This window comes from Oncorhynchus mykiss, chromosome 21 (assembly GCF_057628025.1).
Source record: "Oncorhynchus mykiss isolate SJ-2025 chromosome 21, ASM5762802v1, whole genome shotgun sequence".
NCBI lineage: Eukaryota > Metazoa > Chordata > Actinopteri > Salmoniformes > Salmonidae > Oncorhynchus > Oncorhynchus mykiss.
Genome location: NC_143042.1, coordinates 6,648,989 through 6,664,551, shown reverse-complemented (window position 1 = coordinate 6,664,551; position 15,563 = coordinate 6,648,989). Strand labels below are relative to the sequence as shown.

At 46.3% G+C, this 15,563-nt stretch overlaps 1 protein-coding gene across 1 annotated transcript in view; it reads right to left on the bottom strand.

The window, feature by feature from the left end:
* LOC110500994 (leucine-rich repeat and guanylate kinase domain-containing protein) overlaps positions 1 to 15,563 on the bottom strand; it is a 36,871-nt gene that overhangs the window by 14,958 nt on the left and 6,350 nt on the right. The window contains exons 8-14 of the mRNA XM_090213621.1: positions 12,352 to 12,432; positions 12,139 to 12,225; positions 8,338 to 8,444; positions 7,894 to 8,013; positions 5,509 to 5,605; positions 748 to 861; positions 469 to 670 (exon numbers count right to left, since the gene is read on the bottom strand). Coding sequence (XP_090069747.1) covers positions 469 to 670; positions 748 to 861; positions 5,509 to 5,605; positions 7,894 to 8,013; positions 8,338 to 8,444; positions 12,139 to 12,225; positions 12,352 to 12,432 — 808 coding nt within the window. The remainder of the gene's footprint in view (positions 1 to 468; positions 671 to 747; positions 862 to 5,508; positions 5,606 to 7,893; positions 8,014 to 8,337; positions 8,445 to 12,138; positions 12,226 to 12,351; positions 12,433 to 15,563) is intronic.

Genomic DNA, 15,563 nt, shown 5'->3' with positions numbered 1-15,563 from the left:
CTGAGTAGCCTAGTTACAGTTTTCACCTCAATCGGCTTGAAAATCTATGGCAAGACTTGAAAATGGCTGTCAAGCAATGATCAGAAACCAACTTGACAGTTTGAAGAATTTATAATGTGTAAATATTGTACAATCCAGGTGTGCAAAGCTCTTAGAGACTAACCCAGAAAGACTCACAGCTGTAATCGCTGCCAAAGCTGATCCTAACATGTATTGACTCAGGGGTATGAATACTTGTGTAAATTAGATATTTCTATATTTCATAATCACATTTCTAAAAACACGTTTTGACTTTGTCATTAAGGGGTATTGTGTGTAAAAAAAAAAACATATTTATTCCATTTTGAATTCAGGCTGTAACACAACAAAATGTGGAATAAGTCAAGGGGTATGAATACTTTCTGAAGGGACTGCATACCTATATATCTATATTCTATATACTGGTCTGCATCATCATCAGCTACGTACCACAGGGGATGACGTTGTCGAAGAAGCCTGGGCGCTCTCTGTTGATCAGGACGTATGTATCCACGCGGGCTACAGCCGTATCTATCTGGGTCTGGGTGTACAGAGCTCTGGTCCTCAGCCGCCTGCCGTACTGCTCCTTGTCTGTGGGGATCATCAGGATGTAACGTGGCTCAAAGTGGCTGTTCTTCAGACTGAACACGCCCTGGGAGAACAGTACACAGAAAATGAGCCTTTCAATTTCCTGCTGCTATGTGAATGTGTGTGTGTGTTGACGCCCACCTCCAGCTCCATGTGCACACAGCAGGCCAGGCCCTCCCTGGCCACGTCTTCTATGGCCTCACGAGACAGACCATACCAGTGGCCCGCATACTGCATTGTCTGGAGGAATTTACCCTGAAGACAGACAATGAAAGAGCAGAGGGAGAAGGAAAGAAAGAGAGACAGACAGACAGAGAGAGAGAGACCGAGAGAGAGACCGAGAGAGAGAGACGGACGGAGAGCGAGAGAGACCGAGAGAGGGAGACCAGGGGGGAGACAAAAAGAAAGAAAACAAAAGTTAACAGAAAGCTGTAAGTTGGGACAGTCAACTATCGTGGGGTGCAACATTTACTTCGTTAAGAGTCAAATTCATATTCCAAAATGGAAGTGGTCTTCGATAGATCTACTGGGTCCTTCACGACCCCTTTTATGTCCAGAGAAGAGTAACAACCGCAGCTATAATGTCCCCACCTGTGAGGTGAACACCTGACCCTGCAGTCAGAGGTACCATCACTTCCCCTGCTAGTAGTTCACACAGCCGCTCCCTTTGACCCCTCGTCTACTTGCACCTGGGGCCGATATGCTCGGCGTTACGATCCATCACGCTTTACGACCCTACGGACTGCTCTGAGGACTGTAGCCTACTCTCAAGGTAGGCTACACTTTCCCCAATATTCAGATAGAAATGGAACACATAGAATTGGTAAGGCTCTCATGCCCACATTCTAGATATCACATTTCTAGTTGATGTTCTGATATAAGTTGTGCCCTACTGACTATTGAGAGACTCCCTCAGGAGCTCGACACTTGTCGTGCTTAACTTCACCCCCTACTTTTAGAGGGTTGGAAACCATCAGGCCCAAATTACAAAGCACCCTTATCGTTCCTCTGTTGACAGGCTAATTGGAACAATAAAACAAGCACAAGGACCTACTGATTGAGGCACATTTTCGGGATGGAGCTGCTGTGTGTGTGTGTGTGGTTGGGCATACGAGTCTGATGTACAGTGCATTGTGTGTAGATTGATGAGGATTTATTTGATCCATTTTAGAATAAGGCTGTAACGTAACAAAATGTGGAGAAAGTGAAGGGGTCTGAATACTTTCAGAATGCCCTGTATGTTTCTGTCTCCATCTGAGCTGGTCTGACGTGGTCTGAATGATCCAGGGAGTCTGTGATGTGTGTATGTGATAAGGGAGGAAGGGTCTCCACCTTCCTCTGTACTTTAGACTATGCACGGTCAGGATCCCCACTTCAAAGGGTTTCCTCCTAATATCACTGTGAGAGAGATCTCTATTTATTAAGGCCCCATGGCGCTTACATATTTACCTTTAGAAAGACAAATGAATGGGCCTGAAGTTAAAAGACAGTTGGCCGGGCAGGCATACTCTACAGTACCTCAGGCCCCCCGTGTAGGATATATAGGACTTCTTCCTTTGGGAATATGTTAGAACTCTAGTGCTTTGAAGTGTCAAAAATGTTCGATATAAGGAAATATATTTAACTAGCCAAAAACTGAGTATGACATAATTGATTTACTGTCTTTTAGAGTTAAGATAACTACTTACAAAACTTCAAACCAGAAGACTTGTCAAGTCTAGGCTACACACATTTGCACAAAATAAATTGCTGGCTGGATGAACAGTGCCTTCGGAAAGTATGCTGAGCCTTGACTTTGTCCACGTTTTGTCAGGTTACAGCCTTTTTTTAAATGAATCTACACACGATACCCCATAATGACAAAGAGAAAACAGGTTGCTCTAAATCTTTGCAGATGTATGAAAAACACAACTGAAATGTCACATCTACATACACTACCGTTCAAAAGGTTGGGGTAACACCTAGAAATGTCCTTGTTTTCCATGAAAACATACATGAAATGAGTTGCAAAATGAATAGGAAATATAGTCAAGACGTTGACAAGGTTATGATTTTTAATTGAAATAATAATTGTGTCCTTCAAACTTTGCTTTCGTCAAAGAAACCTACATTTGCAGCAATTACAGCCTTGCAGACCTTTGTCATTCTAGTTGTCAATTTGTTGAGGTAATCTGAAGAGATTTCACCCCATGCTTCCTGAAGCACCTCCCACAAGTTGGATTGGTTTGATGGGCACTTCTTACGTACCATATGATCAAGCTGCTCCCACAACGGATCAATAGTGTTGAGATCTGGTGACTGTGCTGGCCACACCATTATAGACAGCTGACTGCTTCTTCCCTAAATAGTTATTGCATAATTTGGTGTTGTGCTTTGGGTCATTGTCCTGTTGTAGGAGGAAATTGGCTCCAATTAAGCGCCGTCCACAGGGTATGGCATGGCTTTGCAAAATGGAGTGAAAGACTTCCTTCATCAACATCGCTTTTCCCCTGTACAAATCTCCCACTTTACCACCACCAAAGCACCCCCAGACCATCACATTGCCTCCACCTTGCTTGAGATGGTGTCAAGCACTCCTCCAGCATCTTTTCATTTTATCTGCGTCTCACGAATGTTCTTCTTTGTGATCCGAACACTTTTATACAATCTTCCTCTGTCCAGTGTCTGTGTTCTTTTGCCCATCTTAATATTTTATTTTTATTGGCCAGTCTGAGATATGGCTTTTTCTTTGCAACTCTGCCTAGAAGGCCAGCATCCCGGAGTCGCCTCTTCACTGTTGACGTTGAGACTGGTGTTTTGTGAAGGGAGAAGTACACAGCGTTGTACCAGATCTTGTTTCTTGGCAATTTCTCGCATGGAAGAGCCTTCATTTCTCAGAACAAGAATAGACTAACGAGTTTCAGAAGAAAGTTCTTTGTTTCTGGCCATTTTGAGCCTGTAATCGAACCCACAAATACTGATGCTCCAGATACTCAACTAGTCTAAAGAAGGCCAGTTTTATTGCTTCTTTAATCCGCATAACAGTTTTCAACTGTGCTAACATAATTGCAAAAGGGGTTTCTAATGATCAATTAGCATTTTAAAATGATAAACTTGGATTAGCTAACACAATGGAGTGGTGGTTGCTGAAAATGGGCCTCTGTACGCCTATGTAGAAAAAAAAGAAAGAAAAAAAATAAGAAAAATCTGCCTTTTCCAGCTACAACTCATTTACAACATAAAAAATGTCAACACTGTATTTCTGATCAATTTGATGTTATGTTAATGGAAATTTTTTTGTGCTTTTCTTTCAAAAACAAGGACATTTCTAAGTGACCCCAAACTTTTGAACGGTAGTGTAAGTATCCAGACCCTTTGATGAAGCACCTTAGGCATCAATTACAGCCTTCGTAGTCTTCGTGGGTATGACGATACAAGCTTGGCACACCTTTATTTGGGGAGTTTCTCCCATTCTTCTCTGCAGATCCTCTCAAGCTCAGTCAGGTTGCTGCACAGCTACTTTCAGGTCTCTCTAGAGATGTTCGATCGGGTTCAAGTCCGGGCTCTGGCTGGAATGGACATTGTCCCGAAGCCACCCCTGAGTTGTCTAGGCTGTGTGCTTAGGGTCATTGTCCTGTTGGAAGGTGAACGTTCGCCCCCAGTCTGAGGTCCTGAGCGCTCTGGAGCAGGTTTTCATCAAGGATCTCTCTGTACTTCGCTCTGTTCGTCTTTGCCTCAATTCGGAATAGTCTCCTGGTCCCTGCCGCTGAAAAACATCCCCACAGCATGATGCTGCCACCACCATGCTTCAGCGTAGTGTTTCCTCCAACCATGACGCTTGGCATTAATGCCAAAGAGTTCAATCTTGGTTTCATAAAACCAGATAAATCTTGTTTCTCATGGTCTGAGAGTCTTTGGGTGCCTTTTGGCAAACTAAAAGTGGGCTGTCATGTGCCTTTTACTGAGGAGTGGCTTCTGTCTGGCCACTCTACCATAAAGGCCTGATTGGTGGAGATGTGAAGAGATGGTTGTCTCCATAGAGGAACTCTAGAACTCTGTCAGTGAGACCATCAGGTTCTTGGTCACCTCCCTGACCAAGGCCCTTCTCCCACGATTTCTCAGTTTGGCCGGCGGCCAGCTCTAGAAAGAGTCTTGGTGGTTCCAAACTTCTTCCATCTAAGAATAATGGAGGCCATTGTGTTCCTGGGGAACTTCAATGCTGCAGAAATGTTTTGGTACCCTTCACCAAATCTGAGCATCAACAAAATCCTGTCTCGGAGCTCTACGGACAATTCCTTCGACATTATGGCTTAGTTTTTGCTCTGACATGCACTGTCAACTGTGGGACCTTATATAGACAGGTGTGTGCCTTTCCAAATCATGTCTAATCAATTGAATTTACCACAGGTGAACTCCAATCAAGTTGTAGAAACATCTCAAGGATAATCAATGGAAACAGGATGCACCTGAGCTATATTTCGAGTCACATAGCAAAGGGTCTGAATATTTATGTAAATCTTACTTTTTGACATTTGCAAGAAACTCTCAAAACCTGTTTCGCTGCGTCATTATGAGGTATTGTGTGTAGATTTCTAAGGCTTTGTAAGGTTGTAACGTAGCAAAAGTCAAGGGATTTGAATACTTTCCGAAGACACTGTATATTTAAATTCTGAAGTACGATGAAGATGTGGTGTCATGGACAGGGCTACCCATGGCTTGTTTAACCTTCACATTTTATCTTTACGAACGGAAAGAATTTAAATGAATCTGAGACTGACACACTATCAGTGTGTTTGAGGGGATCAGTTTGAGCAAAGCGAGGGGCAGAATCGCTAACGTTAATCAAACAATGGATGCAAGGTGATTTGTTTATCAGTATTTCTGCTCAATCACACTGCAACATAGTCAATCTCAAACATGTACCATGTGAATCATGTTCTGAAAGTCTTCCTCCGTGACAAAATGGTAGTCGCTCCCATCCTCCTCTCCAAAGTAGGGACCCCTGGTGGTATGGCAGGTTCTGTGACAACAAGAGACAAATGGTTCCAATGACAATACAGCAATACATTCAAGCTAGCAACTCAACTTCATTGGTCATGTACACAGTTTAGCAGGTGTTGTGGCTGCAGCAAACTGCTTATGTTCCTATCAATCAATGCAGTAAATGTCAACAAGCGCACAATAATCCAACATTTAAAATAATCAAAAACTCCTAAGGATCATAATGGTATTGCAACACACAGAGACAGAATAACGGACAGACTAGACATATAGACGGACACGTGCCACACACTCGCTTTGATGCACACAAGCGCACACACACACACCAACTCCACTACCCAGGTGAAGTGGAGCACTCCATGGCCACATCAACAGGTTCTTGTCATTTTGGAGGGATAAGTATGTTAACTGTTTTTTACGTTAGCTCTGGAGAGGACAGGGGCTGGGATGGGGCGACCTCCCCTGGGTTCGGGGATGTAGAAGGAAGTGTGTGTGCGTGTGTCTGTGTGTAGAGCAGGGCTCTCCAAACATGTTCATGGAGAGCCACCCTCCTGGAGGATTTCACTCCAACCCTCATCTAACGTACCCGATTCTAATAATTAGCTGGTTGATCAACTGAATCAGGTTAGTTACAACTGGTGTTGGAGTTAAAACCTACAGGAGGGTCGCTCTCCAGGAACAGGGTTTGGGTTCAAACCTACAGGAGGGTAGCTCTCCAGGAACAGGGTTTGGGTTCAAACCTACAGGAGGGTAGCTCTCCAGGAACAGGGTTGGAGTTAAAACCTACAGGAGGGTGGCTCTCCAGGAACAGGGTTGGAGTTAAAACCTACAGGAGGGTAGCTCTCCAGGAACAGGGTTGGAGTTAAAACCTACAGGAGGGTAGCTCTCCAGGAATAGGGTTGGAGTTAAAACCTACAGGAGGGTGGCTCTCCAGGAACAGGGTTTGGGTTAAAACCTACAGGAGGGTGGCTCTCCAGGAACAGGGTTGGAGTGAAAACCTACAGGAGGGTGGCTCTCCAGGAACAGGGTTTGGGTTAAAACCTACAGGAGGGTAGCTCTCCAGGAACAGGGTTAGAGTGAAAACCTACAGGAGGGTAGCTCTCCATGAACAGGGTTGGAGTGAAAACCTACAGGAGGGTAGCTCTCCAGGAACAGGGTTGGAGTTAAAACCTACAGGAGGGTAGCTCTCCAGGAACAGGGTTGGAGTGAAAACCTACAGGAGGGTAGCTCTCCAGGAACAGGGTTGGAGTGAAAACCTACAGGAGGGTAGCTCTCCAGGAACAGGGTTGGAGTGAATACCTACAGGAGGGTAGCTCTCCAGGAACAGGGTTGGAGTTACAACCTACAGGAGGGTAGCTCTCCAGGAACAGGGTTGGAGTTAAAACCTACAGGAGGGTAGCTCTCCAGGAACAGGGTTGGAGTGAAAACCTACAGGAGGGTAGCTCTCCAGGAACAGGGTTGGAGTTAAAACCTACAGGAGGGTCGCTCTCCAGGAACAGGGTTGGAGTTAAAACCTACAGGAGGGTAGCTCTCCAGGAACAGGGTTGGAGTGAAAACCTACAGGAGGGTAGCTCTCCAGGAACATGGTTGGAGTGAAAACCAACTGGAGGGTAGCTCTCCAGGAACAGGGTTGGAGTTAAAACCTACAGGAGGGTAGCTCTCCAGGAACAGGGTTGGAGTTAAAACCTACAGGAGGGTAGCTCTCCAGGAACAGGGTTGGAGTGAAAACCAACTGGAGGGTAGCTCTCCAGGAACAGGGATAGAGAACCCTGGTGTAGAGGTTTCTATTAAAACCAGCGTAAGGTGAGAGCCATAGACAAGCCATGTCCAGCAGATGTTCTTTTGATTCCAGCGCTCCAGTGTTCGTGCTCTCTCTACCACTATTTACTGCTTCTTATTTCTTCTATTGTCCGTGGTGGGGAACCTTGTTATTTATCACTCCCCATTGCTCATGTGTTGGAGGTATTGACCATCTGGTTTAACAGTGTGGAAGTATCATGTATCCATGGATGGGGAACCAGAGGGGATCCTCGTGAAATATATTTAGTACCATCCTAAACAATAACCCTAACCCTAGCCATCACCTCTGTGACCAGGCCTTCTCATATTTAAGGTAACTGCATCCTTTGATAAAGTCTATTCTAATGAGCACAAAATGCGAGAAGCAAGCTGGCCAAAAGTAGTGCACTATATATGGAAAAGTGTGCTTTATGGATGCACACAAGCCCCCAGAGTTTGGCCACAGCTTGCCAAAAGTAGTGCACTACTATGTAGGAAATAGGGTACCATTTGGCACTTGGGACTCACCCGTAGCCGAAGAAGTCGTTGAACTCTCGGCAGAGCTTGTGGGCCAGCTCTCTCTTCCCACAAGCCTGGGGCCCAGTCAACACCAGCATGGGGTAGGGAGAGTCAAGACTGGGCAGGGTGCTGGGACACATGCACACAGCAACACATGGATGACACAGTACACCATTTAGAGAGAGGGAGAGCACAAGGATAAAGAGTCTAGGAGGTAATTTACCATTGTTCAGGACAACAAGCCAATCAGAAAAATCAGATTTTTCTAGGCCACGGGATAGGTCAGTTTCTATGATGTATAAATAGAGTATAAATGTCAGATTGCGAGAACAAGTTAATTTAGTATGTAAGCTTTATTTAGAATATTCATTGTATCGACTTCTGATTGGCTGAAAGTCGTGTTCTAAGGAGGGTAGTCCAGTCAGGGTAGTTGGCGGATCGTGCTGTTTTTACCTATCGTAGATGACCTGGGGCTGCATCAGCTGGTATACCATGTGACTCATGTGCTCCCTGGCTGCCACCACCTCCAGAGGAGGGTCGTACTTGTTCACAGCCGAGACCTGGAGAACACAGGGGGAGACGTTCATATGTCACAATGTTCACAGCAGACACCTGGAGAACACAGGGGGAGACGTTCATATGTCACAATGTTCACAGCAGACACCTGGAGAACACAGGGGGAGACGTTCATATGTCACAATGTTCACAGCAGACACCTGGAGAACACAGGGGGAGACGTTCATATGTAACAATGTTCACAGCAGACACCTGGGGAACACAGGGGGAGACGTTCATATGTCACAATGTTCACAGCAGACACCTGGAGAACACAGGGGGAGACGTTCATATGTCACAATGTTCACAGCAGACACCTGGGGAACACAGGGGGAGACGTTCATATGTAACAATGTTCACAGCAGACACCTGGAGAACACAGGGGGAGACGTTCATATGTAACAATGTTCACAGCAGACACCTGGGGAACACAGGGGGAGACGTTCATATGTAACAATGTTCACAGCAGACACCTGGAGAACACAGGGGGAGACGTTCATATGTAACAATGTTCACAGCAGACACCTGGAGAACACAGGGGGAGACGTTCATATGTCACAATGTTCACAGCAGACACCTGGAGAACACAGGGGGAGACGTTCATATGTAACAATGTTCACAGCAGACACCTGGGGAACACAGGGGGAGACGTTCATATGTCACAATGTTTACAGCAGACACCTGGAGAACACAGGGGGAGACGTTCATATGTCACAATGTTCACAGCAGACACCTGGAGAACACAGGGGGAGACGTTCATATGTCACAATGTTCACAGCAGACACCTGGAGAACACAGGGGGAGACGTTCATATGTCACAATGTTCACAGCAGACACCTGGAGAACACAGGGGGAGACGTTCATATGTCACAATGTTCACAGCAGACACCTGGAGAACACAGGGGGAGACGTTCATATGTCACAATGTTCACAGCAGACACCTGGGGAACACAGGGGGAGACGTTCATATGTCACAATGTTCACAGCAGACACCTGGAGAACACAGGGGGAGACGTTCATATGTCACAATGTTCACAGCAGACACCTGGAGAACACAGGGGGAGACGTTCATATGTCACAATGTTCACAGCAGACACCTGGAGAACACAGGGGGAGACGTTCATATGTCACAATGTTCACAGCAGACACCTGGAGAACACAGGGGGAGACGTTCATATGTCACATTGCCGATAAATATCTTACTTCAAGTCAGTCCTATCTAGAAGTATGTAGAAGTATGTACAGTCAGAAGATTACATACACCTCAGCCAAATACATTTAAACTCCGTTTTTCACAATTCCTGACATTTAATCCTTCTAAAAATTGCCTGTCTTAGATCACCACTTTATTTTAAGAATGTGAAATGTCAGAATATTTGCAGAGATAATTATTTCTTTCAGCTTTTATTTCTTTCATCACATTCCCAGTGGGTCAGAAGTTTACATACACTCAATTAGTATTTGGTAGCATTGCCTTTAAATTGTTTAACTTGGGTCAAACGTTTCGGGTAGCCTTCCACAAGCTTCCCACAATAGGTTTGGTGAATTTTGGCCCATTCCTCCTGACAGAGCTGGTGTAACTGAGTCAGGTTAGTAGGCCTCCTTGCTCACACACGCTTTTCAATTCTGCCCACACATATTCTAGAGGATTGAGGTCAGGGCTTTGTGATGGCCACTCCAATACCTTGACTTTGTTGTCCTTAAGCCATTTTGCCACAACTTTGGAAGTATGCTTGGGGTCATTGTCCATTTGGAATACTCATTTGCGACCAAGCTTTAACTTCCTGACTGATGTCTTGAGATGTTGCTTCAATATATCCACATAATTTTCCATCTCATGATGCCATCTATTTTGTGAAGTGCACCAGTCCCTTCTGCAGCAAAGCACCCACACAACATGATGCTGCCACCCCCGTGCGTCACGGTTGGGATGGTGTTCTTCAGCTTGCAAGCCTCCCCCTTTTGCCTCTAAACATAACGATGGTCATTATGGCCAAACAGTTCTAGAGGATATTTCTACAAAAAGTACGATTTTTCTAGCCATGTGCAGTTGCAAACCGTAGTCTGTTTTTTTTCTTCGTGGTGGTTTTGGAGCAATGGCTTATGTCGCTATAGGACTCGTTTTACTGTGGATATAGATACTTTTGTGCCTGTTTCCTCCAGCATCTTCACAAGGTCCTTTGCTGTTGTTCTGGGATTGATTTGCACTTTTCGCACCAAAGTACGTTCATCTCTAGGAGACAGAACGCGTCTCCTTCCTGAGCGGTATGACGGCTGCGTGGTCCCAGCGTGTTTATACTTACGTACTATTGTTTGTACAGAGGAATGTGGTACCTTCAGGTGTTTGGAAATTGCTCCCAAGGGTGAACCAGAGTTGTGGAGGTCTACAATTTATTTTCCGAGGTCTTGGCTGATTTCTTTTGATTTTCCCATGATGTCAAGCAAAGAGGCACTGAGTTTGAAGGTAGGCCTTGAAATACATCCACAGGTACACCTCCAATTGACTCAAATGATGTCAATTAGCCTATTAGAAGCTTCTAAAGCCATGACTTCATTTTCTGGAATTTTCCAAGCTGTTTAAAGGTACAGTCAACTTAGTGTATGTAAACTTCTAACCCACTGGAATTGTGATACAGTGAGTTATAAGTGAAATAATCTGTCTGTAAACAATTGTTGGAAAAATTCCTTGTGTCATGCACAAAGTAGATGTCCTAACCGACTTGCCAAAACTATAGTTTGTTAACAAGAAATTTGTGGAGTGGTTGAAAAACGAGTTTAATGACTCCAACCTAAGTGTATGTAAACTTCAGACTTCAACTGTATCATTGACCTATATTATAAAACCTCTACAGATCCTGACAGATGACCACTGTTGTAAATAAAAACATACCAGGTTAGCATTCACTGTCCCAATTAGCAAAACATGCCACTCAGTTATTGATGCCCCTCCTCCACTTCCTATAGGCACAGTATTACACACAGGGATGGACATCTAATAGAGCATTACCAAGCTAGCCCGAGATGCAGGAGAAATGTTGTCTTTTCCATCTTCACCCAGCAGATTTTGGACCTACTGTAGGCTAGTATCAATTGTGGTCTACTAGCTAGCCGGCTGGCCAGTCTACTAGCCAGCCGGCTGGCCAGCGCCAGTCTACTAGTCCGGCTGACCAGTGGCAGTCTACTAGCCAGCCGGCTAGCACCAGTCTACTAGCCCGGCTAGCCAGCGGCAGTCTACTAGCCCGGCTGGCTAGCGCCAGTCTTTTAGCCCAGCCCGGCTGGCCAGCACCAGTCTACTAGCCCGGCTGGCCAGCGCCAGTCTACTAGCCAGCCGGCTAGCGCCAGTCTACTAGCCCGGCTGGCCAGCGCCAGTCTACTAGCCAGCCGGCTAGCGCCAGTCTACTAGCCCGGCTTGCCAGCGCCAGTCTACTAGCTCGGCCAGCGCCAGTCTACTAGCCCGGCCGGCTAGCGCCAGTCTACTAGCCCGGCTGGCCAGCGCCAGTCCACTAGCCCGGCTGGCCAGCGCCAGTCCACTAGCCCGGCTGGCCAGCGCCAGTCCACTAGCCCGGCTGGCCAGTGGCAGTCTACTAGCCTGGCTGGCCAGCACCAGTCTACTAGCCCGGCCGGCCAGTGGCAGTCTACTAGCCCGGCCCAAAATCCTTAAGTTCCATCACTGATAACCATCTCATACATCCAACCTGCCTTCTCCTCTACTGTGACTTTCTCCTGGTCCAGGCCAGTCAGGTGTTGAAGGAGGAAGATCACTGCCAGTCTGTAGTCCAGTTGCTCCTGGGGTTGAAACAACAGTGAAAGAAGCAGCATGGACATGTCTATTGTCAGTACAGAGGAAGCAGACAGCATTAGGGAGCTAACTTGTTTAGTGATGTGTTCTGGGTGTAGGTGCAGTGCAGCTACCTGGACTAGGTTTCTCTGCAGATTCAGCTCCCGGAGCAGGCACAGGTCATGGATGTGTGTGGCCTCCTTGATTTCACTGATCTGAGAACAGTATATCATACAGAAAAAAGATCAGATGCTTGGATCAAGAATAAATCCTTTAAAAACTATTAAAACTAAATGTAATACCACAGCCAATCTATCAGTTGATGCAGTGGAATAGCTTTATCACTCAGCTCCTGGTATACAGTCACTAGGTGGTTTAGTGATACTGGCCATTGGTACCATGCAGACAGTGGCAGAGACAAGAGCAGGACATTAGGGAATGGACTGTGTCTCACCAGGTTCCTCTCCAGTTTGAGAAGAGAGCAGGACATTAAGGAATGGACTGTGTCTCACCAGGTTCCTCTCCAGTTTGAGAAGAGAGCAGGACATTAAGGAATGGACTGTGTCTCACCAGGTTACTCTCCAGTTTGAGAAGAGAGCAGGACATTAAGGAATGGACTGTGTCTCACCAGGTTCCTCTCCAGTTTGAGAAGAGAGCAGGACATTAAGGAATGGACTGTGTCTCACCAGGTTCCTCTCCAGTTTGAGAAGAGAGCAGGACATTAAGGAATGGACTGTGTCTCACCAGGTTACTCTCCAGTTTGAGAAGAGAGCAGGACATTAAGGAATGGACTGTGTCTCACCAGGTTCCTCTCCAGTTTGAGAAGAGAGCAGGACATTAAGGAATGGACTGTGTCTCACCAGGTTCCTCTCCAGTTTGAGAAGAGAGCAGGACATTAAGGAATGGACTGTGTCTCACCAGGTTCTCTCCAGTTTGACAGGAGAGCAGGACATTAAGGAATGGACTGTGTCTCACCAGGTTACTCTCCAGTTTGACAGGAGAGCAGGACATTAAGGAATGGACTGTGTCTCACCAGGTTCCTCTCCAGTTTGACAGGAGAGCAGGACATTAAGGAATTAGGGAGGGTAACCAAGGTTGACAGGAGAGCAGGACATTAAGGAATGGACTGTGTCTCACCAGGTTCCTCTCCAGTTTGACAGGAGAGCAGGACATTAAGGAATTAGGGAGGGTAACCAAGGTTGACAGGAGAGCAGGACATTAAGGAATGGACTGTGTCTCACCAGGTTCCTCTCCAGTTTGACAGGAGAGCAGGACATTAAGGAATTAGGGAGGGTAACCAAGGTTGACAGGAGAGCAGGACATTAAGGAATGGACTGTGTCTCACCAGGTTCCTCTCCAGTTTGACAGGAGAGCAGGACATTAAGGAATTAGGGAGGGTAACCAAGGTTGACAGGAGAGCAGGACATTAAGGAATGGACTGTGTCTCACCAGGTACCTCTCCAGTTTGACAGGAGAGCAGGACATTAAGGAATGGACTGTGTCTCACCAGGTTACTCTCCAGTTTGAGAAGAGAGCAGGACATTAAGGAATGGACTGTGTCTCACCAGGTTCCTCTCCAGTTTGAGAAGAGAGCAGGACATTAAGGAATGGACTGTGTCTCACCAGGTTCCTCTCCAGTTTGAGAAGAGAGCAGGACATTAAGGAATGGACTGTGTCTCACCAGGTTACTCTCCAGTTTGAGAAGAGAGCAGGACATTAAGGAATGGACTGTGTCTCACCAGGTTCCTCTCCAGTTTGAGAAGAGAGCAGGACATTAAGGAATGGACTGTGTCTCACCAGGTTCCTCTCCAGTTTGAGAAGAGAGCAGGACATTAAGGAATGGACTGTGTCTCACCAGGTTCTCTCCAGTTTGACAGGAGAGCAGGACATTAAGGAATGGACTGTGTCTCACCAGGTTACTCTCCAGTTTGACAGGAGAGCAGGACATTAAGGAATGGACTGTGTCTCACCAGGTTCCTCTCCAGTTTGACAGGAGAGCAGGACATTAAGGAATTAGGGAGGGTAACCAAGGTTGACAGGAGAGCAGGACATTAAGGAATGGACTGTGTCTCACCAGGTTCCTCTCCAGTTTGACAGGAGAGCAGGACATTAAGGAATTAGGGAGGGTAACCAAGGTTGACAGGAGAGCAGGACATTAAGGAATGGACTGTGTCTCACCAGGTACCTCTCCAGTTTGACAGGAGAGCAGGACATTAAGGAATGGACTGCGTCTCACCAGGTTCCTCTCCAGTTTGACAGGAGAGCAGGACATTAAGGAATTAGAGAGGGTAACCAAGGTCGACAAGAGAGCAGGACAATAAGGAATGGACTGTGTCTCACCAGGTTCCTCTCCAGTTTGAGAAGAGAGCAGGACATTAAGGAATGGACTGTGTCTCACCAGGTTCCTCTCCAGTTTGAGAAGAGAGCAGGACATTAAGGAATGGACTGTGTCTCACCAGGTTACTCTCCAGTTTGAGAAGAGAGCAGGACATTAAGGAATGGACGGTGTCTCACCAGGTTCCTCTCCAGTTTGAGAAGAGAGCAGGACATTAAGGAATGGACTGTGTCTCACCAGGTTCCTCTCCAGTTTGAGAAGAGAGCAGGACATTAAGGAATGGACTGTGTCTCACCAGGTTCTCTCCAGTTTGACAGGAGAGCAGGACATTAAGGAATGGACTGTGTCTCACCAGGTTACTCTCCAGTTTGACAGGAGAGCAGGACATTAAGGAATGGACTGTGTCTCACCAGGTTCCTCTCCAGTTTGACAGGAGAGCAGGACATTAAGGAATTAGGGAGGGTAACCAAGGTTGACAGGAGAGCAGGACATTAAGGAATGGACTGTGTCTCACCAGGTTCCTCTCCAGTTTGACAGGAGAGCAGGACATTAAGGAATTAGGGAGGGTAACCAAGGTTGACAGGAGAGCAGGACATTAAGGAATGGACTGTGTCTCACCAGGTTCCTCTCCAGTTTGACAGGAGAGCAGGACATTAAGGAATTAGGGAGGGTAACCAAGGTTGACAGGAGAGCAGGACATTAAGGAATGGACTGTGTCTCACCAGGTTCCTCTCCAGTTTGACAGGAGAGCAGGACATTAAGGAATTAGGGAGGGTAACCAAGGTTGACAGGAGAGCAGGACATTAAGGAATGGACTGTGTCTCACCAGGTACCTCTCCAGTTTGACAGGAGAGCAGGACATTAAGGAATGGACTGTGTCTCACCAGGTTACTCTCCAGTTTGAGAAGAGAGCAGGACATTAAGGAATGGACTGTGTCTCACCAGGTTTCTCTCCAGTTTGAGAAGAGAGCAGGACATTAAGGAATGGACTGTGTCTCACCAGGTTCCTCT